Raw genomic sequence first — 22790 nt, 5'->3', positions numbered from 1 at the left:
AATGTAGGTAGACGACCAGGAGGAAGCCTCAGATGGTGAGACAGTTAATAGCTGCATGACCGAGCTTGAGTTGAGGCCACAGGTACCAATATCAGCACACTGTTAGATGCCTTGTTCGCCTATTATTTCCATGGGATTGGATTGGCGCCAATGAAGGCAAAATATAGGTCGCCGATCTTTCAAACTCGATCGTGCATCCAACCTCTACGCAACGAGGGTAAAAGCCATATGCGATGTGCAAAGAATCCACCCTGTTGCTCTAGTCGCTTGGATCCTTACGTATCACTACACTATCTGTTTGTCATTAACAGAAGCTGTCTGGGCGAAAACGATGAGACCATTTCAGACTTGAGTACCTAGGCTTCGTATACAATATAAACTCACGCATTGAGGACGCAAACTCTGGCCCCCCCAAACGTGGTCGGTGCCGATTCGATTTGAGCCCGTCGTGAGCTATACCGATCCCTTTCTCTTTTCCACCATGCCACGCTACTGATATATTTGGATCCTCTGATTCTGCATTTGTGGCAACGTTATTAAACCGGCAGGCGCCTAATGCGTCCTCTCACATGTGTGGTCTCACGCAGTGCTCCATTGAGGACCAATGAATAAAGGGTGAGCTAGAGGCTCTCCATAAACTTCTCGATGAGCAGAAAGATCTATACCTCGACGACATGGCTGAATTTTTCTTACTTAAGTACGAGTGTCGAGTTTCGCTCCCGACTATTAGCAGGACTTTGAAGTCAAGTAGCTAGTCGAAGAAAATCCCTCGACGACGAGCAGGTGAACAGTGTCGTGATTTAAGAGATGCCTATTAATATAACCTATCCTTTCTAGACCTAGAGAAGCTCGTCTTCATCGACGAATCAGGTTATAATAGATGGGTTGGGTTTAGACGTACAGCATAGTCGCCTGGTGGTGTCACGCCCGTTTAGATTAGTCGCTTTCATGGCGGATAAAGACACCAAATCCTGCCTACGATGACCTATAATGGCATTATTTTCCCACGTATGTTCAAGGATATAACGAATAGCAAGGTCTTCAAAGAATTTGTTGACCAGCTCCTTCGTCATTACGACGAGGGACCTGTATTTATTATAGACAACGCATCGTTCCATCGCACGGAAATGGTTGAATATTTATATACTAATGCCGGACTACGGTTGATATACCTATCCCCATACTCGCCTGTCTTGAATCCCATCGAAGAGTCTTTTGCTCAGTTGAAAGCGTATATCTGGAGGCAGATGAGGACTATAGACCCTAATATGGATATGAAAGAATTCCTCAAAGTCTGTATCGACGAGGTCAGAAATGACAGTGTCAGTGCGAAGGGGCATTTCAGAAATACTGGCATTGTTTTTCAACCATCATGAATAGGTCGCGAAAGACATGATTTCTGGATCTAGAAGGTCCTTAACTAGTACAGTACAATATAAAATAATAAACACCCTACCGCACATTCAATTACTCCTTTTAGAACTGTAATCAATCTTCTTTCGCTTTCTCGTGTTCGATGAAGGCGGGAATATCCCTGACGAATTAGTCTGCTGGGTTTTGTTTTATATCTCGTGCGGTAAAGAAGTCAGCAGTATATTTTCTTTAGACTTGATCAAGATCCATGAAGTCCTCCAGGACGATATCACCGGCCTTTTCGAATTCAGCTTGATGACGTTCATTACGAACTTGGCCTTGCAGATACCTGACGTAATCTTTCACTGCGTCATCGTGGTAGCCTGGAATATTAAGCGCACTCAGCGTCGTCGAGGTTGCGTTTACGAGTTTAGCCTTCATCCGTGGAGATTGTGATGTCAACTTAGAGTAGCTAGGCATATAATTAGTAATATTGACAGGAGGATAACCTTAAGGAGATACTGCTCTTGCTTTTCTCTTACGGTCATATCGTTGCTAATCTTCTCGTCGTATCTCTTCGCGCAGGCCCTCCGGGACGTCACTATGAGTTTCCAAGACGTTTCGCACCTCAGCATATTTAATAAGCTTTTGGAGCAGAGGGCCATCGAGCTTACGGTGCACTCCCGCAATCGGATCGGCCCAGCAGTGGTTAGGTGAGTTATAGTGTTATAGCTCTCAAATAGCCCTTAGAGAAGCTAATTGCGATCCTACTGATTAAGCGGCTTAGCGGATCGGGCGGTTAGATTTCGAAGGACTATGTGGGAGGCTTCGCACAACATTAGCTCTAATACAGAAGTCAATGCAGGACACAGAATGCCATTTCAATAGTGATGCAAAGAACGGAGGAACAAGTTACTGAGTATTGTATCAAAGACGTAAGATAAGGCGCCAGTACGCAGATTGGACTACTGCACTTGACAACCAAGGTCCTTAGTTTTAAAATTTGCCGTAGGGAATTCGGCTTGTGCCTTGCATCGTTCCCATCGTATAGAGCTAAACATCTACTATTGTGCCCTATGAGAAAGTTGTGGCCAAAAACCCCTACCTGCTTCTATGCAACGCGACGTCCTCGAATTGTAGTGGCTTGTAAGTTAGACACATAATGCAATGGTAGCCACACAAAAATATAGCTGGGGATTTAAATTATAGTAGGTAGTTAGGCGATAAGTTGCTGCTGTACCGAAGCGTGAAACATACTATCCTCTTCAAGTTAAGCGAGTTCGTCACGTACTGTAAACCCTATAAAAGAACGACTGGCAACATGTTCTGCCGGTTGGCGGTGAGTAAGGAGGCGCCAAACTCATTATAGAATTATGGGCATATCGTGGCCGTGAATTATCTGGAGTGTGTTTCGCATACGAAGCAGCAATTAAAAACGACTGTATACGAGTAGAGTAAACTAGTCGAGATAAAGTACAGACTAACAACACAGTTGCACAACAATTTGTTGACTGCGCCTCTTGCGTAGGCTGTAGACGAGACGAATACGGAGTAACTTCACCACCTCAGGTACGTATACCCAAGTCCATGCGAGGAACCTTAAGCCACTTGGGGGGAAGCAGACACGACAGGGACCCGGACCTGCCACCACAAATGCCACTGGAAATGGCGCAAGGATTGGTAGCAGAAAGCTCCAACCAGCCAGCCCCCACCCCCCATCTTCTCAAACGGCTCTTTCGCAAACCTGGAGGCTGAGGCTTGGAAACTTGGTATGTACACGTACGCCTAGCCGAATTTGGGCTTGGATTGGCGCCCCTCGAGGCTTGGACTTCAATGTTTCGGAATCCTCTTATCCTCTGTCCACTCTGCCACTGCTTGTTACTACCACTGTTGCCTTCACCTTTATTTCTACTACATATGAAACTCGATTCATCGTGAATTCGGAATCTTGGACCAAGTGATTATCGTCAAAGTCGCTCGCTCGATCGCTCGCCTGAGTGAGAAGGTCACCAGCTTGTACCACCTCAACTCCGACTGCGGCAGAAGTCACTCACTTCGACTCTCCGCTTGACTTTGGACTCACTCTCATACTTGGGCCTCTTTGGTCGACTCACACTCGCTCTCTTCGACCAGAACTTCCCTCAACACACACCTCTAAGACCTCATAAACTCCAACATGGAACTCTCCTCCCTCGTGCGACGGCAATATTACGATGATGGGCCGGGCTGGTGGTATTCAGATGTATGAAACTCCAACTCCTGATTTCCTCCTTCTCTCTGTACTCGATCCCCGATCACGAAACTAACCTCTCTCCCTTCTATACAGACAGCCTATATCATCAAATGGTCCGTCATTGCCTTCCTAGTCATCGCCTGCCTGGCATTCTTCCTCGGAGCATACCTGCACGCACGACGCCGCATGGCCAAAGGACAACCACCATTACGGTACCATAGATGGCTCGTTCCCCGTCGGTCACGCTATGCCTTTGCCCAAGCACATCCTGAACATGCCCATCATTTCTCCTTCTATCGCAACGCCCGACCCGGTCAATATGGCTATGCTCCCGGCCAGACCTATCAGATGGGACATTATGGGGCGCCGCCACCTGGTAAGTCTAGTTGTTACGACGAGGAGACCGATTCGATTTGTTTGGGCTTCGATATTGACTATGGTTTTTCTTACAGCCTATCACGAACCAGAATACGTGCCTGTTTACACACCTGCTGCGCCAAATAAGACAGATCCAAATCAGACATATACTGCACCTCCCGCCACCGACGGGTCGCAGCCATACGGGGCTGGGCCTAGTCAGCCTCCGCCAGCAGCAGCGTTGGGTCAAAGATGAGCATTCTTGTCTGTTGACAGGTGGATTGCGCATGCTGGAGCCACGCCACTCCAGCGGGTTGTAGTCAGAAAATAGCAGATACAGATCTCGAGTCGGAGTTACTCCAACCCACTCTGCATGGCATAGGGGATGGATTGAAACAAAGGCAAATACATGCAAGGCGTTGGTGGTGATCGGCGAGCGACGGTTTCGTCTGCTAAAATATTGATTGATTCATAAAAATTTTGGTGCATACATACATATATACATATATGTCTCCTCTCCGTCTCGTATCGTATCGGGGCGCCGGGCACCTGGCGCCTCATACTGTATCTTTATAATTAAACTCTGGAAACGCCTGTTTTGTTTGAACGCAAGCATGGTCCAAAAGTTGTTAAAGCTCCCAGATCTTTTTCGACAGCCGGGAAGCAGCCCACAATCAGGAAGCAAGCCCGGCTAGCTCAATCGGTAGAGCGTAAGACTCTTACCACACTGGTGATCTTAAGGCTGTGGGTTCGACCCCCACGTCGGGCTATGGTATCTTCTCGAATTGAGAAAATTCATGAGTTGAAGGTTGAAGTCCTTCTGTGTTCCTGAAGTCTTTTTTTTTGGCTGGCATTTCCTTCCATCACTCTTGTTCAATCCCTTCACACACGTGACATTGGCACGTGATGGCTGATATTTGAGTTGAGGCCGGAGACAAACTGTTTAATCGAGCCGCCAAAAACAGAATGAATGACTGACTTTTCCACATCATGTCCATAGGTATCTCCATTGGACACGAAGGGAATATGAATCATTCGCCAAAGCCATCCACGCTGCTTTCTTTCATCCTCTGATTGACCCCTGCTGGAGAATAGTGTAACGAGAGAGAGAGAGAGACTATTCAATCTCCATTGCATCGTCGTCATCGCCACCCATGGACGACTGATCCGTCATAGCATCGTCGAAATCCGTATCTCCATCTCCATCGCCCGCGAAAGAGCGATTACGGTATTCCGTTAGAAATTTTTGTCTAGCCAAGTCCCTCTCACGCTGATCATCAACTGCCTTCTCTCGGGCCCGCTTCCTTGCCTCGATAATCGTCTTGCGAACAACGTCTTCTTCTTCCGGAACGCTGATGCTCGTCGGGTCTTTATATAGGACCAAAGCTGAAGGGCAATTCTGTGATGGGGCCAGAGATGTAGCAGAAGATGTGCCGTATGGCTGATAGTGATTAGGTGGAGCGATGCTCTGCGGAGGGGAAATGTGTGGTTGATCAGGCGATCGGTTTTGCAAGAGTTGTTGTGGAATGCTAGAGACTTTCTTATCGATGTCTGGAAGGAAGACGGTCTGTTTCTGAGCGAGTTCTTCGGCTTCGATCAGTGCAATTTCGGCGTCAAGATCGTGGATCACGATCCGGTGGGGCGTGTCGTCGATGGGCATGAATGAGGAGGATGACGGGGGAATGGGAGGGGTTGATATGGAGGGTGATAAGGAGAGGTACTGAGGGTTGTTTGGGTGGTATGTGTAGATTGGTGACGGTGGTCTTGATCGTGGACTGCCGTGTGGTTTGTGAAGGCGTCGTACGGGTGAGTGGGGAGGAGTGGTGAGGTAGGTGGTTGATGTGGAGGAAACTGGTGTTACATGTGTGGAGGGGTGGGTGTTGATATTACTTTCGTCTGTTGTTGCCGGTCCAGACTGGTAGTGATTAGTATGGTTGCGAGTGTTGTTTAGACGCAGCTTCTTGAATTGAGAGGATATGCTGCTACTGCTGGTGGTGTTTCCGCTCCCGCCGGAAAGATAGAGGGGGTCGTATTCGTCGACATCGATGTTGGTGGCTTTCCGCTTCCCACTCAGGTTGCTTCGATGTTGATTCAACGACGATGTCATCGCTGATGGCCATGGTGGTGTAGGCGTCGATGGCGGATAGGTCGTATACGGGGACGGTGATGCCATCATTGGTGCATTGGCTCTGATGATCCCTACCTGAGGACTGGTACTGGCCGAGGTAAAGGGAAGGGGAGAGACGTTGAAGAATACGAGGGTAACCCTGGACGCAGAGTCGTCCACTTGACTCTTTGAACCGTTGATCCCAGTTATGTAATTGTAGTCAGACAGGGATGGGAACTGGCTGACTATATGTACGAGAGTATGTGAGTAATTAGCTGCAGTCAAAGAGAAGAGTGACTTGCTTATGTTGAGGTGAACGAGTGTCTGGTTCTCTCGAGGGCGGTATAGAACATGAGTTCTGCATGCGCACTTAGTAAGTGCTAGTAGATATACTGTAGGCACGATAGGTCCTGGACCCTGTGGTCCCGGCCCTTACCATGCGAATTGACGCATTTTCTCGGTCGGCTCGAGTCCAGGCCGTTTTCGTCGAGCTCCCATGTGCTGGGCCCCGCCTTGGAGAATCTCATGGAACAAGAGACAAGCCTCATATGACCTTGGCCAAGCCTAGAGAACCACCATGGACCCCCATAAGGATGAGGCAGGTTCAACGGATAGATAAAGTCCTAGGCGGTGGCTGGCTACGCAGCTGGGCAGACTTGGGCAGCTTAGGTAATAACCTCACCCCTCTTGGTCCCCGTGATCCCTCACAGTCCCATTGGAGGAGCTAGAGCGACACAGGGGGCCTCTACTTAGGCGTTCTATCAGTTGCGTTGGAGGTATGGAGGTTTATCAAAAAAAATCATGGACAGTTCTCACCTGCGACGTTGTAACAACCCACTAGAACTTACCGTGTCAGAGTCAACAAAGGATCTCAAATGAAGTTGTGATCATTTGTTACTGTCAATTCGATATAACCAAGTTCTAGTAGCCGTTATCGACTTGGATGCGACACACAAGCTGTCAATCGCAGCTCGTAGAAGCGACTTGGAGAGCAATCACTTCTTCCCCTCGCCGCATTCTCATCCACACAAGCGAACTGACTCACAATTCCCGCCGCTTCACTTCTCCAACCCTCGCACAATTTCTACAACCTCGCCGCATTCACTCACTTCGTCCTTCTACAACAAGGCATACTCCCTCCGACGATCCAAATCAGTCTATTTCTCGACCTTGTCTGATATCCCACAGCTTGAATCAATCCTATCTGGGTCTCAAGACCTCCTCGCCTCTTCTCGGTCTCCGCTCTCAGCGCACAACCGCAACCATGGCGACCACGAAACAGTGGACCGCCCAAGAGGTCAGAGATACCTTCTTGAACTTTTTCCAAGAGAGAGGACATGCCTTTGGTATGTGCAATTCCCTCTGACACTGTTGCCCACCTAATAAATATGTCTAGTCAAATCCTCTCCCGTCGTCCCACTATCCGATCCCACCTTGCTCTTCACCAATGCCGGAATGAACCAGTTCAAACCCATATTTCTGGGTACAGTAGACCCCACAAGCAAAGAGGGTCAGTACAAGCGTGCTGTCAACTCTCAGAAATGCATACGTGCTGGTGGCAAGCATAATGACCTCGATGATGTCGGCAAGGACAGCTACCACCATACCTTCTTTGAGATGTTGGGCAACTGGTCATTTGGTGATTACTTCAAGAAAGAGGCTATCAACTGGTCCTGGGAGTTGTTGACAAAGGTCTACGGACTTGACCCGGATCGCCTGTACGTCACCTATTTTGAGGGATACCCAGAGGGTGGCTTGGAGCCGGATCTTGAGGCCAAAGAACTGTGGAAGGCCGTTGGAGTCCCAGATGACCACATCCTCCCGGGTGATATGAAGGACAATTTCTGGGAAATGGGTGACCAAGGTCCTTGCGGTCCTTGTTCAGAAATCCATTACGATCGAATTGGAGGTCGAAACGCCGCCCATCTTGTCAATCAGGACGATCCCAATGTGCTTGAGATTTGGAACAATGTTTTCATCCAGTTCAACAGAGAGCCCGACAAGAGCCTGCGTCCGTTGCCCAACAAGCACGTCGACACTGGCATGGGTTTCGAGCGTTTGGTCAGCGTCTTGCAAGATAAATTGTCCAACTACGACACCGACGTCTTCACACCTATCTTCGAGCGAATTCAAGAAGTTACAGGAGCCAGACCATATTCTGGCAAATTTGGTGACGATGACAAAGATGGTATCGACACCGCCTATAGAGTCATTGCCGATCACGTCAGAACCCTGACTTTCGCCATCTCTGACGGTGGGTATCCCAACAATGAAGGAAGAGGGTACGTCGTCCGAAGAGTTCTCAGAAGAGGAGCACGATATGCCAGAAAGTATTTCAATGTGGACATTGGTGACTTCTTCGCCAAGATTGTTCCAAACCTCGTTCAACAGATGGGAGGTATGTTCAAGGAGATCGTCTCCAAAGAGGAAGAGGTCAAAGAAATCCTCAAGGAGGAAGAACTTTCCTTTGCAAAGACACTGGATCGTGGCGAGAAGCAGTTTGAAGTCTATGCCCAAAAGAGTCAAGGCCAAGGAATCAACAGCATCCACGGTGCTGACGTCTGGAGATTGTACGACACATTTGGGTTTCCTGTCGATCTCACAAGACTTATGGCCCAGGAACGTGGTTTGTCTATTGATGACAATGAATTCGAGACCGCAAGGCTCCAGGCCAGGGAGGCTAGCAAGGGCGAGAAGAAAGCTGCCAGCGATCTTGTCAAGCTCGACGTACATGATCTCGGCGAACTCGAGAAGATGCCCGGTGTCACCAAAACCGACGACTCTGCCAAGTATGGTCGATCCAACACCACCGCCAAAATCCAAGCCATCTACCATGCAAAGAAATTTGTTTCGGATACTAAGTCTATTCCCACAGGTGATCAATTGGGAGTCCTTCTCGACAAAACTTGCTTCTATGCGGAACAAGGTGGTCAAGAGTACGACACTGGTCGCATTGTGATTGATGGTCAGGCTGAGCTTGACGTTCAGAATGTCCAGCTATACGCAGGTTACGTCTTGCATACGGGTTACTTGAAATATGGCCAGCTTTCTGTTGCCGACGAGGTCATCACCGAATATGATGAGTTTAGAAGGTCGCCAATACGGAACAATCATACCGGAACCCACATCCTCAATTTTGCGCTCAGGGAAGTCCTCGGTGATGGAGTTGATCAGAGAGGATCACTTGTTGCCCAGGAGAAGCTGCGATTTGATTTCAGCCACAAGAGCGGCGTCACAGATGCCGAGCTACAGAAGATCGAAGATATATGCACCGAATATATCCGACAGGCTTGCCCGGTGTATGCTAAGGACGTACCATTGGCAACTGCTCTCGAGATCAGCGGAGTTCGGGCAGTCTTTGGAGAGACATACCCAGATCCCGTTAGAGTGGTCTCTGTCGGCGTTGAGGTGGATGACATTCTCAAGAATGTCGGAGACGAACGATGGAAGACTGTCAGCATTGAGTTCTGTGGGGGCACTCACGTCCGTAGCACGGGCGATATCAAGGACCTCATCATTCTCGAAGAAAACGCAATCGCCAAAGGTATTCGACGAATCATTGCAGTGACTGGAGACGACGCACACGAGGTGCAGCGTGTGGCAGAAGAGTTTTCTGAACGATTGGACCGACTAGAAAAACTGCCTTATGGACCTGAGAAGGAGCAAGAAACCAAAGCGACACAGTCTGATTTAGACGCCCTTTCGATCTCTGCGGTCAAGAAGAAGCAATTGCGGGATCGTGCCGAGAAGATCAGCAAAGGACTTCTGGAGCATCAAAAGAAGATGCAGAAGGAGCAACTCAAGAAGGCGGTCGATGCTGTTACAAAGTACTTCGAAACCAATCCTGAGGCTCATTCTGCCGTTTTACGCCTGCCAGTCGGGGGCAGCGCTAAGATTGTTCCTGATGTGACCAAACATGTCCAAAACAAACTGAAGGACAAGAGTGTGTACATTGTGGTCTCGGACGAACAAGATCCAGAGGGCAAGGTGTATCACGGATGTTTTGTCAGCGCGGTAAGTTCACATCCATGCAGCAGATCCATACCATATGTTGGGATATCAAGCTAATGTTTTCTGTTCTAGGATGCTACTAAAGCCGGCGTTTCGTCTGCTGAATGGTCATCCGTCGTGTCGAAACTCGTTGGCGGTAAGGCAGGTGGCCGAGCTCCCGTCGCTGTCGGTACTGGAACCGATTCGTCCAAGGTTGATGACGCACTCAAAGCAGCGACGGAGTATCTTGAGAAGTTCAAGCTGTAGGATGGTGGATGACAGAGCTAAGGCATATGATGGACGCAGCATGACTCTTGACCACGATTCAAGTTAATGACATGCTTCTTTCAACTCGAGATGATTGACATGGTCGGATGTGTGTGTGTATAACAGAATTTAGAAGCCAATGGGCGCTTATCAGCGCTCTGTTGTAGAGATCAACACGACGCGGCACTCGGACTATGACATTGAAATTGTCACGGCTGGCTTGGTGATTGGCCTGGAGCTAAGGGATGAGAATAGCGAGACTCGACCCCCTCGTGAATACATCGACAAGAACAGAAAGACGTTGCGAGATACTCAAACGGACAAAGCATCCGCGCCGTACCCAATAACCAATCACAATACATTTCGAATTTCGTCATTAGGACTCTTGCCTCAATGACGCCCGTGCTATGAGGAGATGGCAACATGACGTCGAGATCGAGGGGAGGGAGAAACACTATAGCACTTCTAGTTTATGTAACAGTAGCACCTACTGTAGAAATACGAGAGGGCGTCTGGTTTGTGTACGAAACATTCTACGACTAGCAAGAGACCTAGTTATACTTCCATTGTCCACAACAAGTGTTACGAGTCTACGAGACTCAACCGATACGATACAATGAAGTTCCCTGGAAGTTGCTACTGTTAAGCAATAAAATGTGAAATCGAACTTGACAATAAAGATCAAGCAAGGACAAGCATATGTCCCAGTTGGAATTGTAAGGTAAATTAGCATTCACTCTCTCTTTTGAGTCCATTAGGATATATATTGGTTGAATCCAATTACTGCCCACCCAAAAACAACTATGGCGTAAGTCACATAGACGGACAGATCCAATCCTTTTCTTTTTGTCTCCCTTCATTTCCATTTGATAAGACCGATCTTTAAGATATTCCCCCCCCTAATAGGCTAATGCCGGCGACTTCACCTACATCTTCTATGGCACGTTGGATTAAGCAACCGGTTTACCCCCTAGAGGCCAATTCTGCTGCAGTAAGCGGGATAATTGGATGCCTGAGATTCCCGGTACGTGTTCCCTTGAGACTGGGTGGACGATCTCCATTACTGATTCCAGAATCTCAGGCTGAGAATAGGGCTTTTCCATAAGCAGAAGATCAAGGAGTGAAGTGGTTTGAGGGAGAAACTTGGCATCGGTGGTAGCTAGGGTGTAGTCGTGAGATGGTTTTGTCGTCTTCTGGTTAATCCTGTCCGAGAGAGATGGGCTCTTGATCAAGATTAGTCTCGAAATCAGACTTGTTCATATCGTTGCTGAATTGAACAGTGACATGCCACAGTATTCTCGCGACCCATGACGGGAATTCCATAGGCTCAAAGATCTTTAGAGAAAGCTCATTACCTTCTGTGGCTAAGTCGGGTTGAGGTGACTTCCCTGAATGCGTTCTGAAGAGTGTCTCGAACCCGTGACCAAAGGACTCGGAAGCGACCGTCCCTTCTAGTACTGCTATGGAGATGGTTCGTAGTCCTCTTCCCAACGGCCTGGCTGCGACTAAGGTGAAGTAATCTGCGTTTCCGTAGTTCACATCGCCACCATGGCATGTGGCTGGTACACCTCTGATATGATGCTGTCTGCCACGGACGGTGTCACCGATCAGAAATCGAACAAGGTTCCTTCTATCAAGCATATCGCTGTTTGATAGCTCGATATTTCTTGAGAAAGTACAATGCCTCGATCTCCTTCTTGACAAACTCGGCGCGTTTGATGCCTTCTCGGATTTTTTCTTCATCTCTCAGATTGGCTTGCGACATGAAAGCTTTATGTAGACGATTCCGATAATACTCATAACCTAGAGGGTAATGCTTGCCCATTTCAAGGAGTTCTAAAGAAGTTAGTCCCTGAGCTGACAGGTTTCAAGCTTGGTGTGGTTTGCCTCACCCTTGTACACATTAATGACCTGACGACGAAGTTCGACATTCATCGTGATTGATATCAAGTCTCGAGACAAAGCAACAACAATAAAAAGAGTGGTCAAAGTATCCTGATGCGATCAAACCAAGGCAAGACAACAACCCATGTCCAATAATGATAGTGAATCCCATCAATTCAACGAGTGATGTCAATTTGAAGTTGCTAGTGGATTTTGGAACCGAGCTAGTGGTCTGACGCAAAGCCAAGCCATACAATAATTGGCACAATCCTCCATCTTCCTACCCCAAGATCGAGCATTTGGCGACGACTTGGGCAACATCCAAACGAACTAGTGTCCTCTAGTGTGAATTAGTGTAGAATAGTCTACTAATTCGCGCATTTCTGCCCTCTGCGTCTCTGCGCCTCTCCTCCGCAAGGTCAAGAGTCAGTCTTAGGTTAGTCTTTGTGCTTGACCTCCATCTCCAATCCCATCCCATCCAGCATTGCCCGACTAACCCAACACCAACACCAATCCTTACCTTGACTCATTTCCATCGATATTTGTGAATATATCCATTCCACTTCCACCATCATTGTCACCGACATTGTCACCCTCTCATTGCCACAGAGTCGAAATCTTCACTGTTACTCCTGTCCCCGCAACCCACCTTTCACGACCTGCGCCTGTGCCACCTTGTCCAAACCTTGTCCAAGCTTCAGCCCTATTTCACCCCCCGAGGTTGCAGTAATGCCAAACCTGTGAATATTTGTCCTCAACTCTTCACCCAGCGCGACCGACATTGACGATACGTGTTTACTAACACAACATCGACTTCCTCACCTTTGACCGCGTCGAGCTCCTTGAGGGTTCTCATGTTGAGAAAACGAAAACTCAGCAGCCCTCCCCATTCTCGCACACCTGTCCACCACAGTCTTCCCACCACCCATCCTCCTCCGGTTGCTCGCGCGTCCAATCCTACCCTCTTGAACCCTTCCAGTCTCTCTTATCTGCCAGGTTAGATGGCAGATGGTGCGTTCCGGTTCCATCAACCTGGCGCCGGACAATTCTATCCCAATCAGCAACACACCGCACACCGAAATCTCAACCGCCCGACTTCCCCTCCCCCTGGTTCCCGACGGCCTTTCAACGCAGACACCCCGTCTCCCTCCCGCTCGCCTGTGAACCCTTCTCAAAACAACAATTTTAACATGTACTCACAAAATGGGTACCAAAACCAACATGGATTGATGACTTCGACGCAGAATCACCAACGATATGGCAATATACATATGCCTAAATATCAACAACCACACCATGGCCACCACAATGTCAATCAGCACCATCCTCAGCATCATCATGCCGGCCAACTAGGACATCAGCATAACCTCTCCTCCGGTGGCTTCCAATCCTCGACCCCCCATCTCCCTCCTTACGGCCATGATCATCTTCAGAACGGTAACGGTAACGGTTTACCCCATGACGAGCCCGAAGAGCCCGATAACGAACATTGGCGCGAACAGAAGCAATGCTGGGAAGAGAGCAAAGAACTTAATGGTCCTAATCAGAGAGCTCGATCAGTGGCACACCAGACGAAAGGAGTCAACTACGTTCCCCTAGGAGCGGCTGCGGAAGAGATCCATGCCGACAATCGTGGAACTGTGGCCACAACCAACGGCACTGCCCCAAGCAAACAGACTTGGGACGAACTTGACCTGGGCGGCCAAGGTCTCTGTGCCCTTTCCCCCGTCCTCTTCAACCCGACGTACAACTTTCTCAAGCGCTTGGACCTCGTCTACAATCAATTGGAGACCTTACCACGAGAGATTGGCCAGTTGAAGAATCTGGAACATCTCGACGTTTCGTTCAATCAACTGACTGAGCTTCCCGAGGAAATCGGCATGCTCTCCAACTTGAAGCATCTCCTGCTGTTCAACAATCACATTCAGTCTCTTTGCTATGAAGTTGGCTTCTTATTCAAGTTGGAAATGCTCGGCATCTATGGCAATCCTCTCGAACAGGGCCAGCGGGACAAGATCTCGGAAGGCGGAACCCGAAAATTGGTTGAGTATCTGCGTGAATCGATGCCTGGTCAGTTTCTCCCCATCCCACTTTACGCAAGCACAACGCTAACTGACATCTTCCAGAACCTAAGGCCCCCCGAGATCGCGAATGGCACGAGTTGGAGGACGTTTCCGGTGGCGACGATCAAGATACCATCAAGACCATCACCTACAATATTCTCTGTGACCGCTACGCAACACCCTCATACTACGGCTGGGTGCCCGAACGTGTACTGGGCTGGTCTTATCGAAAGACACTCATCATTGAAGAGCTACGAGACTTACGAGCAGATATTATTTGTTTGCAAGAACTGGATCGAACAAGTTACGACGACTTCTTCCGACCAGAACTGGCCGCGTCCGGCTTCAAAGGATATTATGGTCAAAAGGGTCGCGCTGAAACTCTGGGGGAAAGCGCTAAGTTTGTGGATGGTTGCGGAACTTTCTGGAAAGACAAAAAGTACATCCTACTTGATTCACACCATCTTGTTCTCGGAAGAAAAGCAGTCGAACGTCCAGGTGCAAAGGCCTCGGCAGATATGTTGAATCGGGTGTGGCAACGTGACGACATCGCTACAGTGGTCTTTTTGGAAAATCGTGTGACGGGCGCACGACTTATCGTTGCCAACACCCATCTTTACTGGGATCCTGCGTTCAAAGACGTGAAATTGATTCAAGCCGCTGTCATGATGGAAGAAATCACTAAGCTTTCGGAGAAATGGACCAAGTTCCCTCCGGCAACTAACAAGCAAGTGTTTCGATTCTCGGACTCGGAAGACGAACCTGCACCAGAACCAGGTCCGTCATTATCATACGCTCAAGGTAACCAGATTCCGTTGATCATCGCCGGTGACTTCAATGCTGCAACCGGTACGGCAGTCTACGATCTTTTTACGAAGAAGGGAATGGGCGCTGACCACTCGGATCTCATCGGACGGGACTATGGCGCTTTCTCACGAGCCGGCATGTCTCATCAATTCACCCTGAAATCGGCATACGCACAAATTGAGGACGAAATGCCGTTCACCAATTACGTGCCGCACTATGTGGATATTCTCGACTACATCTGGTACTCGAGCAACAGTCTGCGGGTGGTTGGTCTTCTTGGCCAGATTGATCCCGAATACCTCAAGCAGGTTCCCGGTCTTCCTAACTTCCACTACCCGAGTGATCACATCTCGATATGTGCAGAATTCAAGGTCGAGAAACAACGCAATGTACAGAAAGCGGTTGAAGCCGACTTTGGTCCTTCAAGCAAGAAGTGATGTGCCCACGTCAGCGACGGTAGATTGGGGGATCTTGGGCCATTCTGTTGGTTCTGGGTGAACTAAATGAAAAGTTCAGACGGCGGGTGGTGAGGGATAGGCAGAAGGATTAGCAATTTAAGAATGAATTGCTCCATCTTCTCCTGCTTTTGCCCAAATCTTGTTCAAACAAAACGCAACCATGGGATGACAGATTATCCAGTGTGCCAGCATATCTCTCGGACGAATCGAATTGAATTGCACGCGGGCAATATGAAAGGGTCAATTGAAACGAATGGATTTCCTCTTTCCTCTGTGTAGGGTTTGAGGCGGTAGAACACTAGGCAACAAACAAACACGGGCGGCGTGTGTGAGTGGAGGAACGAACGGACACGGGGGGGGCGGATCGGATCCAAAGCGAGGTCAAATTATCACTTGGTTTGTACGGAATTGGTCTGGTCAGGTCAGGACAGGTCAGGTCATGTCATGGCAGGGCGCGCGCTTATCGCTTTGACTGTCTTTGACACATGGGAGATGTCTTTTGTTATTGTTCGTCAAGTCAGTCATTGGACATGTGCACTCGAGATTGCCTTTCAGTGCATTCCTTTTCCACCATTTGCTAGCTAACAAAACAAGTAAGTGGTGATCCAAATTGCTGTGCTTAAAGAACAATACAATAGAATTACATTTCTCCTTTCTCCGTTGGGTTCCTGGTGGAGATATATCCCTTTATATGTGTTTCCACAATCTTCACGGCTTCACACGAGTCCTGGAATCTCTCGATAGCTGCTCGGGTGTATCGAGGCTGAAGAGATCCGGATTTAGGCAGTTCAGACCTAACACGTGGTTCATCCCTTCCATGGAGGGCTTGCACCTTTGGTCGCATTTCCCCTTGCTTGCCGATTCTTGAGTGGTCAGAGAAGAGACTCCCTGTGGTGGTTTGTGTGTCCGAAGATATGCATGTGCAAGCCTCACGCACATCCCATGAGCAAGCGACCGCCCATTGGAGCATGGCTCGGCCCAGCCTTTCCCAGGACATTGACCAACAGATTGTGACAATGGTAAGGCTGGTTACTTACCAGTGGCCAGCTTTTCATCCATGGATATCAGGTCACGTCAGGCCAGGCCAGGTCGTAGCTGAGAGTTAGCGCAAGCTCAATCCCTCTCTTCACAGGCTGGAAGTCTTAACCCAAGGCAGAGGATAAGTCAGACGGAGGTAGTTAGTTAATCTATCCTCTCATCTCATCTTTCCACCCCTCCTTGTTGCTGCACCACACTGTTCCCCACTCCCACTCCCTCTCCCCCATCATCAACTGCCCTCTTCTTCTCCCTTAACCCCGCAATCTTTCGTTCCAACTGCATCTGCTCACCGACCAAATACGCCCGTTTTGTCTGCAATTCGTCGATATGTTTCTGGTAATCAATCTCGCCACCTGCTTCCTGGCGCGCCCGCTCCGCCTCTACCTGATGATCATTTCGGAATATGGCTCCTGTGATGGCACCGCAGCCGATGATCAGGAATATGGCGCACGAGTAGACCAAAGGTCGGGCTTGTGGTGTTCGTCGCCCGGTGCCGACTGGGACTGTGGATTGGGGTTTGGGTTGTTGGATGGGAGGAGGAGTGGAGGTATGATTGGGTGTAGGTCGAGAGTTAGCTGTAGGAGGTGGTGGTGGAGGCCGTCGTCGTGATGAAAAGCACCGGTTGAGGAATGGCCGAGCCAGAGGTAGGCCGGGGCGTGTGAGGAGGCGCATGGCTATTGCTCCTGTTGTGTCGCCATTAAAAGAAGTATCTCTCCGAGGATCGCCCGCTGAGTTACTGGAGAGGGACTTGAGATCTTGGTGAGTGGTGCTGCCGTGAAATTATCTTTGACGTCGTCGCCGCAGCATCAAGATCGAGGTCATTGTCCCAGAGGGGCAAGTCGAGCGGCATGCAAGGCTGAGGGTTCTCGGGTGGAACGATGGGTCGGGGTGGTCATATACTTGCCTATGGACCATGAAATGCAACTTGTCATTGATTTGTCTCACTTTAAAGTGTCTATTCTCAATGTTAAAGGTAAGCCATGTTTATCAACTGATATGTGAATTGTTGTCCAAATCCTGAACATTATACTACATCATCTTCATAGATTCTGGGACCCAGCCTTGCACCACTACCTTATGTGGCTCGGCCAAACTTCCTTTTAGGGGATACATCATTCGCGGTCGTGCATTCGCTCGACGTATCCTCTCCCTCACTCCCTCCGTGTATGCCTGTCTGGCTCTTGAGGCGCACACGTCAATACATACTCGATAAAGCATTTCGCGGCCTGCCCTGACTCGAAAAGGATGCACTGGTTATACATCTGAACAGATCTTTACTCAAAAAGTGACTGCATCATCTCCTTCAGTCATCTCATCCTCACACCATGGCGGACGAACCAGGCAGTCTTAACTGGCGCCTCAGTGCGCACCCGATCACGCTCCTCACGTATCTGGGATTCAGAATAGGTACGCACGCATATTCCTTCTTTCCTGGAACCCTTTTCTATTGAACGGACTCGACGCCATTGTCCCAAAAGCAACTCAATCTGAATGAACCTCCTGACTAACACGATCATTCCACATCCACCAGGCTCTCTTCTAATGTACCTATTTGGCGTTCTCTTCATCAACAACTTCGTCCTCGTCTTCATCTTAACGCTCCTCCTCCTTTCAATCGACTTTTATTATTTGAAGAACATTGCCGGCCGACGTCTAGTTGGTCTGCGTTGGTGGAATGAAGTCAACACATCAACCGGCGATTCTCACTGGGTCTTTGAATCCGCCCCGCCGGAGTCCCGTGAGGTCAACAAGACAGATAAGAGATTCTTCTGGTTGACCATGTACGTGGCGCCGGCTCTGTGGATCGCTCTGGCCATTTTAGCCATTGTCAGGCTGCAGAATCTTATTTGGTTGGTTACTGTTGGTGAGTTGATCATCCCCCCTCTCTCTTTCTCTCTGAGAGAAATCTAGCCCTGGTCTCCTTTTTTCAAATCCCTCAGGGCTGATATGTATCTCCCTTATAGTCATCGCACTCATCTTAACCCTCACGAACACGGTGGCATTCTCCCGCTGCGACAAATTCAGTCAAGCGTCGAATTTCGCTGGGTCCGCTTTCTTCGGCGGTGGTCTTGCCAGTGGTTTGGCTAGTAATATGGTCGGACGGTTCTTCAAGTGAAATTAGAAATCTCAGGATATAATTCCTGTGTAAAGTAAAGTACTTTGGGTTTATGGGGGAGTGAAACGAATGAATGGAACGGACCATGGATCATGGGGGTTTCTGAACTTTGGAGGACTGTGTGTGTGACTGGCTGGGCGTTCTTGTTTCAATCTTATGGAACAGACAATCGGATATCTTTGGTCTCTTGTTGATGAGTCAATGATGGATGGGGATGGAATGGGGTTCATGGTGGTGAATGAGGTTGATTCTGACACTATTGAGGCTGCTTGGTATGCATGGGTCTATACAATATGCTGGGGAGCGGGTGGCTTGAATGAGAGTCCTTGCTTCGCCCGGCGTTGATAGAAAATGCGTTCTCGGCTTCTTTCCATCTTATCGTATGGCATTATAAGTATCACTTACGTTCGAGGTCATGGTCAGGGGCTCAGGGATCAGCTACAGCAAGAAATGTAGAACACAATGTAAAGATGGGAAGACTTTTCAACTTTCCATGGTAGATCAAACTTTTCTATTGAATTAATGCTGTTGATACTCTTTCAGCAACTCAGTCTCCATGCGCTCGAACCCCTTGAGTGCCGCACCATATCTCTCAAAAACGTCTGGATCATAACCCTCCGCGATCTTCTCAACAAACTCTTCTTCACGCCATCTCTTGCCAATGAGTTCTTCAAACGTCTCGCCTTTTGATCCATCACGTTCGATAGCCCAAACGGCTTTGTATGCAGCGCCGAGAGCACAGGCGTTTTCGCCTACATCGAGTTTGAAAACTCCTTCGCTGCCACCCAGCACTTGGCCAGCAACCTTGGCGATGGCGCTGTTGCGGCTGCCACCTCCGACAAGGTATATGCGACGAGGCTGTGGTGGGAGAGACGGTGCGGGCGATGAGACAAGCTCGCGTGACCGTAGGCGTAATGAGAGGAATTGTGACTCGACAATGATTCGTGCATCCTGTGTTGGAGATTCTGGAACGCCGTTGGTACGAATGAGTTTGTCCGTTTCTGGGTCATACGAGTAGTGCCATTCACCCACGGGGAGGTTCGGGATGATTTCTGGTCGTGGGAAGTAAAGACCTAGATTCAGCGGTTCTGATGGGTTGCTCTGGGCAAAGGGCGCGGTGGAGAGGAGATGCTTGTCGAATGCCTCCCATGAATTCTTATCTTGGATATTGGATGAGGCCGAGTTGATGGCATCGCGAACCTTTTCTCTTGCCAACCCGCCGTTCTTGTAGCAGAGCATGAACATGTATAACCCTGCCGTCGTCGGGGAATTGAAAAAGTGCGTCGCTGGATCTGGTTTATATTCGCTTGTCGACATGAGAAATGTAGTGGACGTGCCAAGTGACACCATAGCGTCGTTTGAGCGGAGTGGCAGTGCTAGAATCGTCGAAGGGTTGTCCCCTGTGGAGGCAATAATGGTGGCATCTGAGCTGAAGCCATAGCGCTTGACAAAATATGGTGAAATAGAACCAAGATGAATTCCACCATCTTCAGGCACGTCTCCGAGCTTCTTCTGCAATACCTTGACTCCAGAGGGACCAGCAGCAAGTGCCAATAACTTCTCGTTCCACTTGCCGGCTTTTATGTCCCAAAGGTTCATTCCACAGACATCTGAGATGTCGAATGGAGCAAACTTGCCCAGAAACATTGTTGCCAACCATGACGAGACTAGTGTAATTCTATATGTCTTGAGGTATTTGTCGGGATATTTTCGCTGGAATCTCAAGATTTGCGGTCCGGTGAATCGATGGTGAGCTTTGCTTCCTGTGGCATCCGCCAGTTGAGACTGGTTGCCCAGAATGGCGTCAAACTCATCACACTCCTTTTGTGTGCTTGCGTCCTGCCAATTAGGACTAAAAGGATGAGCAAATGCTTCGTCAAGTTGCGATTGCAATGTTTTCTCTGGTTGCAGTTGAGCGAGGAGTTGCTCGGCATCGGCGCTCCAAAAGACACTTCCATGTTGCATGCCGGAGCCACTGATTCCTTTAATTCGTGCAAAGTCCAAGCCATTTTCCTTCAGTCTGGTAAGCAGAGTATCAATGGCTTGCAGCCACATTGCTACAGGAGCAAAGACTTCACGCTCGGCTTCATTGACAAGAACACCCTTTTTGACATCGAAGCCTTGAGAATCGGCATCAAAGTCGAATTTCGCTTCATGGACTTTGCGCAGACTTGAATCAACCACTAATCCTTTGAGTTGTTGAGTGGAAAGGTCGAAGCCAAGGTAAAGAGGGCCAGCCGACGCCATTGTCAGACAATTGGAATTAATACTCCAGCATGCGGTCAAGAGTGAAAATAGATGATAATTGACATCGAGTTCAGTTCCCAGCGGATAAACGGTGTTGAGATTGACGACGTTGTTCGTAGGGTTGTGATTTGGGTGCGGAGAAGGCACTCTCATATGATCAGGAAATGAGGGAAAGGCCCGGTGGTCAACAGTCTTCTTGGCATATGATATCAGCCTGATATCATATCCAGCGTCTTAGTCCGCACCACCTTGCCCAACCATCCTATTTGGATCGACTGAGATGCGAGTTAATTTAATACCACAACTTATACTCGTATTGAACTCGGTTCTATTTTTCCTTCCGTACTTGATGTAAAGTTGTACTTCCATTTGCGTGGCTGTGGGTCCGGTCTTGATCGTGAGAATGGTGATGGTGGTGGTGGTCATGATCATGCGCGTGTTCGTGCTCGTCTTCTGGTTCTGGCTCTGGGCTCGATCGTGGACTCACGTTGGTCTGAATAAAGTCACTGGCGAGGCTAGAAGAGGTGTCTTCAGATGCCACAAATTTGACACGAACCCGGCGCACCCCTCGAACCTTTGATCCAATCCGTTCCCGAACAGCGCCTTCGATGACATCGAGTTGTGACAACGTGAAAGACTGTGGAACGGCTAGTTCAAGGTCCATTAAATAGTTCTGACCGGACTTGATCCCCTGCACGTCTCGAATTTCAACTTCGTCGCCATATCGTACAGCTTGAACGCCCTTTGCCTCGTCCCCAACGAGAGCTTTATTTGCAGATCTCCTCACAGATGACTTGATTTCATCGTCCACGGTTGTATCTGCGAGTTCTAGTAAGGCCGTGCGAGTATTGTTCCAGCCGGCTCTGACAACCATCGCAGAGATGAGTAATCCACCAACCGGGTCCAGCCAGGATGCATCTGAAAAAACGTGTGCACCACCGATAGTAGCAAGTGCAACAATACTGGTCAGGGAATCGATCCGGTGGTGAACAGCATTGGAGGCCAGAACAGAGGATTTTCGTTCTCGGGCGATTTTGATGGCTGTGAATTGTCAACGTTAAGTGCCACCATTTCCACGTAGACGTAAACTTACTGGATCGATAAAGCCATTCCTTGACCACAATTGAGCCTGCGGCAAGCCACGCAGCATTGAGATCTGGTAACACACCGTGGCTATGGCTATGGCCTAGAAAGGAGAAAAGGCCATGTGAATGCTCGGCATGATCATGAGCATGTTCAACAGTATCGAGAAAAATCTGGGTGTACAGAGCATCCAGGCCGTTGAGACCAATGCCCATGCCACCGAACAGTAGTAGTCCACTCACGCCTAGAGCACCTAGACTCTCGATCTTGCCGAAGCCGGACGGAAACCGGTCGGTAGCAGGCTTGAGGGACCAGGAAATGGTGGCCAGAGTCATGAAGTCAGAGACGAGATCCGTCAAGGCGTGAAAACCATCGGCTATCAAAGCCTGGGAGTGAAACATATAACCGCCAACACCTTTTCCAATTGCCATTCCTAGATTGACGAACAGCCCAATTCTTGTGATTCTGACGCCGGCATCATTTCTATTACTCGAAGTGAGGTATGTATTATCATGGCTGTGCCCATGACCGTGGCCATGAGAGTGTCCTGCGTGTGCTCGTGCTTGGACTCGTGGTTGTAACAAGGTGGAGGTTGCGGACATTGCGGAGAGAGGGGATAGAATCTGTAAGGAAGGTCTTGGACGTCGAGACGAGGATAAGTGTGGGAAACGGTGTATAATCAAATTACTCGGGTTTCTGCATGCTCTCATGTGTAAATGCTTGACAACAAGCTGTTGATTGTTGAAGCGAACGAAAGGGGATATGTGTCGCGTTTCAGCGCGGAGAG

General features: G+C 49.0%; 11 protein-coding genes and 1 non-coding gene across 15 annotated transcripts; 5 read left to right on the top strand and 7 right to left on the bottom strand.

Moving 5' to 3' along the window:
• Positions 1-1412: 1412 nt before the first annotated feature.
• On the bottom strand, positions 1413-2265 carry PV10_07148 (uncharacterized protein). The gene is made up of 3 exons (XM_016372012.1): positions 2028-2265; positions 1885-1954; positions 1413-1825 (listed from the first exon to the last, which is right to left on the bottom strand). The coding sequence occupies exons 2-3, from the start codon at positions 1899-1901 to the stop codon at positions 1603-1605; spliced, it is 240 nt and encodes a 79-aa protein (XP_016221344.1). The 5' UTR covers positions 1902-1954; positions 2028-2265; the 3' UTR covers positions 1413-1602.
• An 826-nt stretch (positions 2266-3091) lies between these two features.
• Positions 3092-4471, top strand: PV10_07147. 2 transcript variants are annotated; one of them, XM_016372010.1, is made up of 3 exons: positions 3092-3595; positions 3680-3962; positions 4039-4471. In XM_016372010.1, the coding sequence occupies exons 1-3, from the start codon at positions 3530-3532 to the stop codon at positions 4197-4199; spliced, it is 510 nt and encodes a 169-aa protein (XP_016221342.1). In that variant the 5' UTR covers positions 3092-3529; the 3' UTR covers positions 4200-4471. The 2 variants fall into 2 exon arrangements, with proteins under 2 accessions (XP_016221342.1, XP_016221343.1); XM_016372011.1 differs by having other exon boundaries at positions 3680-4471.
• On the bottom strand, positions 4367-6479 carry PV10_07145 (uncharacterized protein). The gene has a single exon (XM_016372009.1). The coding sequence runs from the start codon at positions 6117-6119 to the stop codon at positions 5061-5063; it is 1059 nt and encodes a 352-aa protein (XP_016221341.1). The 5' UTR covers positions 6120-6479; the 3' UTR covers positions 4367-5060.
• On the top strand, positions 4629-4712 carry PV10_07146. The gene has a single exon. It is a non-coding gene; the product is annotated as a tRNA-Lys (tRNA).
• A 228-nt stretch (positions 6480-6707) lies between the features above and the next one.
• PV10_07144 (alanine-tRNA ligase) lies at positions 6708-10833 on the top strand. 3 transcript variants are annotated; one of them, XM_016372006.1, is made up of 3 exons: positions 6708-7396; positions 7447-10064; positions 10134-10833. In XM_016372006.1, exons 1-3 carry the CDS (start codon positions 6994-6996, stop codon positions 10305-10307), a joined length of 3195 nt encoding a protein of 1064 aa, XP_016221338.1. In that variant the 5' UTR covers positions 6708-6993; the 3' UTR covers positions 10308-10833. The 3 variants fall into 3 exon arrangements, with proteins under 3 accessions (XP_016221338.1, XP_016221339.1, XP_016221340.1); XM_016372007.1 differs by having other exon boundaries at positions 7447-10833; XM_016372008.1 differs by having other exon boundaries at positions 6708-10064.
• Positions 10834-11504: 671 nt separating this feature from the next.
• PV10_07143 (uncharacterized protein) lies at positions 11505-12050 on the bottom strand (the record flags this gene model as incomplete). Its single annotated transcript, XM_016372005.1, has 1 exon — positions 11505-12050. The coding sequence occupies one exon, from the start codon at positions 12048-12050 to the stop codon at positions 11505-11507; it is 546 nt and encodes a 181-aa protein (XP_016221337.1).
• Positions 11941-12242, bottom strand: PV10_07142 (uncharacterized protein; the record flags this gene model as incomplete). The annotated part of the gene is made up of 2 exons (XM_016372004.1): positions 11941-12143; positions 12200-12242. 2 exons carry the CDS (start codon positions 12240-12242, stop codon positions 11941-11943), a joined length of 246 nt encoding a protein of 81 aa, XP_016221336.1.
• Positions 12243-12669: 427 nt separating this feature from the next.
• PV10_07141 (uncharacterized protein) lies at positions 12670-16533 on the top strand. Its single transcript, XM_016372003.1, has 2 exons — positions 12670-14261; positions 14318-16533. The coding sequence occupies exons 1-2, from the start codon at positions 13193-13195 to the stop codon at positions 15496-15498; spliced, it is 2250 nt and encodes a 749-aa protein (XP_016221335.1). The 5' UTR covers positions 12670-13192; the 3' UTR covers positions 15499-16533.
• On the bottom strand, positions 15951-17323 carry PV10_07140 (uncharacterized protein). The gene has a single exon (XM_016372002.1). The coding sequence runs from the start codon at positions 17227-17229 to the stop codon at positions 16720-16722; it is 510 nt and encodes a 169-aa protein (XP_016221334.1). The 5' UTR covers positions 17230-17323; the 3' UTR covers positions 15951-16719.
• Positions 17324-17681: 358 nt separating this feature from the next.
• On the top strand, positions 17682-19142 carry PV10_07139 (golgi apparatus membrane protein TVP23). Its single transcript, XM_016372001.1, has 3 exons — positions 17682-17964; positions 18089-18421; positions 18522-19142. The coding sequence occupies exons 1-3, from the start codon at positions 17883-17885 to the stop codon at positions 18671-18673; spliced, it is 567 nt and encodes a 188-aa protein (XP_016221333.1). The 5' UTR covers positions 17682-17882; the 3' UTR covers positions 18674-19142.
• A 50-nt stretch (positions 19143-19192) lies between these two features.
• PV10_07138 (uncharacterized protein) lies at positions 19193-21073 on the bottom strand (the record flags this gene model as incomplete). The annotated part of the gene is made up of 1 exon (XM_016372000.1): positions 19193-21073. The coding sequence occupies one exon, from the start codon at positions 21071-21073 to the stop codon at positions 19193-19195; it is 1881 nt and encodes a 626-aa protein (XP_016221332.1).
• Positions 21074-21248: 175 nt separating this feature from the next.
• Positions 21249-22605, bottom strand: PV10_07137 (uncharacterized protein; the record flags this gene model as incomplete). Its single annotated transcript, XM_016371999.1, has 2 exons — positions 21249-21961; positions 22014-22605. The coding sequence occupies 2 exons, from the start codon at positions 22603-22605 to the stop codon at positions 21249-21251; spliced, it is 1305 nt and encodes a 434-aa protein (XP_016221331.1).
• Positions 22606-22790: the final 185 nt, after the last annotated feature.

This window comes from Exophiala mesophila, assembly GCF_000836275.1.
Source record: "Exophiala mesophila strain CBS 40295 unplaced genomic scaffold supercont1.5, whole genome shotgun sequence".
Taxonomy (NCBI): domain Eukaryota; kingdom Fungi; phylum Ascomycota; class Eurotiomycetes; order Chaetothyriales; family Herpotrichiellaceae; genus Exophiala; species Exophiala mesophila.
This window is presented reverse-complemented; position numbering and strand designations above follow the sequence as displayed.

What these genes read in the sequence shown, in the direction of transcription:
- PV10_07139 (XM_016372001.1), top strand. Translation starts at nt 17,883, where the DNA reads ATGGCGGACGAACCAGGCAGTCTTAACTGGCGCCTCAGTGCGCACCCG. An exon ending in GTATCTGGGATTCAGAATAG is followed by an intron (nt 17,965 to 18,088) that starts GTACGCACGCAT and finishes CACATCCACCAG; the next exon opens with GCTCTCTTCTAATGTACCTA. An exon ending in TATTTGGTTGGTTACTGTTG is followed by an intron (nt 18,422 to 18,521) that starts GTGAGTTGATCA and finishes TCTCCCTTATAG; the next exon opens with TCATCGCACTCATCTTAACC.
- PV10_07145 (XM_016372009.1), bottom strand. Translation starts at nt 6,119, where the DNA reads ATGATGGCATCACCGTCCCCGTATACGACCTATCCGCCATCGACGCCT.
- PV10_07140 (XM_016372002.1), bottom strand. Translation starts at nt 17,229, where the DNA reads ATGCGCCTCCTCACACGCCCCGGCCTACCTCTGGCTCGGCCATTCCTC.
- PV10_07141 (XM_016372003.1), top strand. Translation starts at nt 13,193, where the DNA reads ATGGCAGATGGTGCGTTCCGGTTCCATCAACCTGGCGCCGGACAATTC. An exon ending in TCTGCGTGAATCGATGCCTG is followed by an intron (nt 14,262 to 14,317) that starts GTCAGTTTCTCC and finishes GACATCTTCCAG; the next exon opens with AACCTAAGGCCCCCCGAGAT.
- PV10_07147 (XM_016372010.1), top strand. Translation starts at nt 3,530, where the DNA reads ATGGAACTCTCCTCCCTCGTGCGACGGCAATATTACGATGATGGGCCG. An exon ending in CGGGCTGGTGGTATTCAGAT is followed by an intron (nt 3,596 to 3,679) that starts GTATGAAACTCC and finishes CCTTCTATACAG; the next exon opens with ACAGCCTATATCATCAAATG. An exon ending in TTATGGGGCGCCGCCACCTG is followed by an intron (nt 3,963 to 4,038) that starts GTAAGTCTAGTT and finishes TTTTTCTTACAG; the next exon opens with CCTATCACGAACCAGAATAC.
- PV10_07144 (XM_016372006.1), top strand. Translation starts at nt 6,994, where the DNA reads ATGCGACACACAAGCTGTCAATCGCAGCTCGTAGAAGCGACTTGGAGA. An exon ending in AGAGAGAGGACATGCCTTTG is followed by an intron (nt 7,397 to 7,446) that starts GTATGTGCAATT and finishes AAATATGTCTAG; the next exon opens with TCAAATCCTCTCCCGTCGTC. An exon ending in ACGGATGTTTTGTCAGCGCG is followed by an intron (nt 10,065 to 10,133) that starts GTAAGTTCACAT and finishes TTTCTGTTCTAG; the next exon opens with GATGCTACTAAAGCCGGCGT.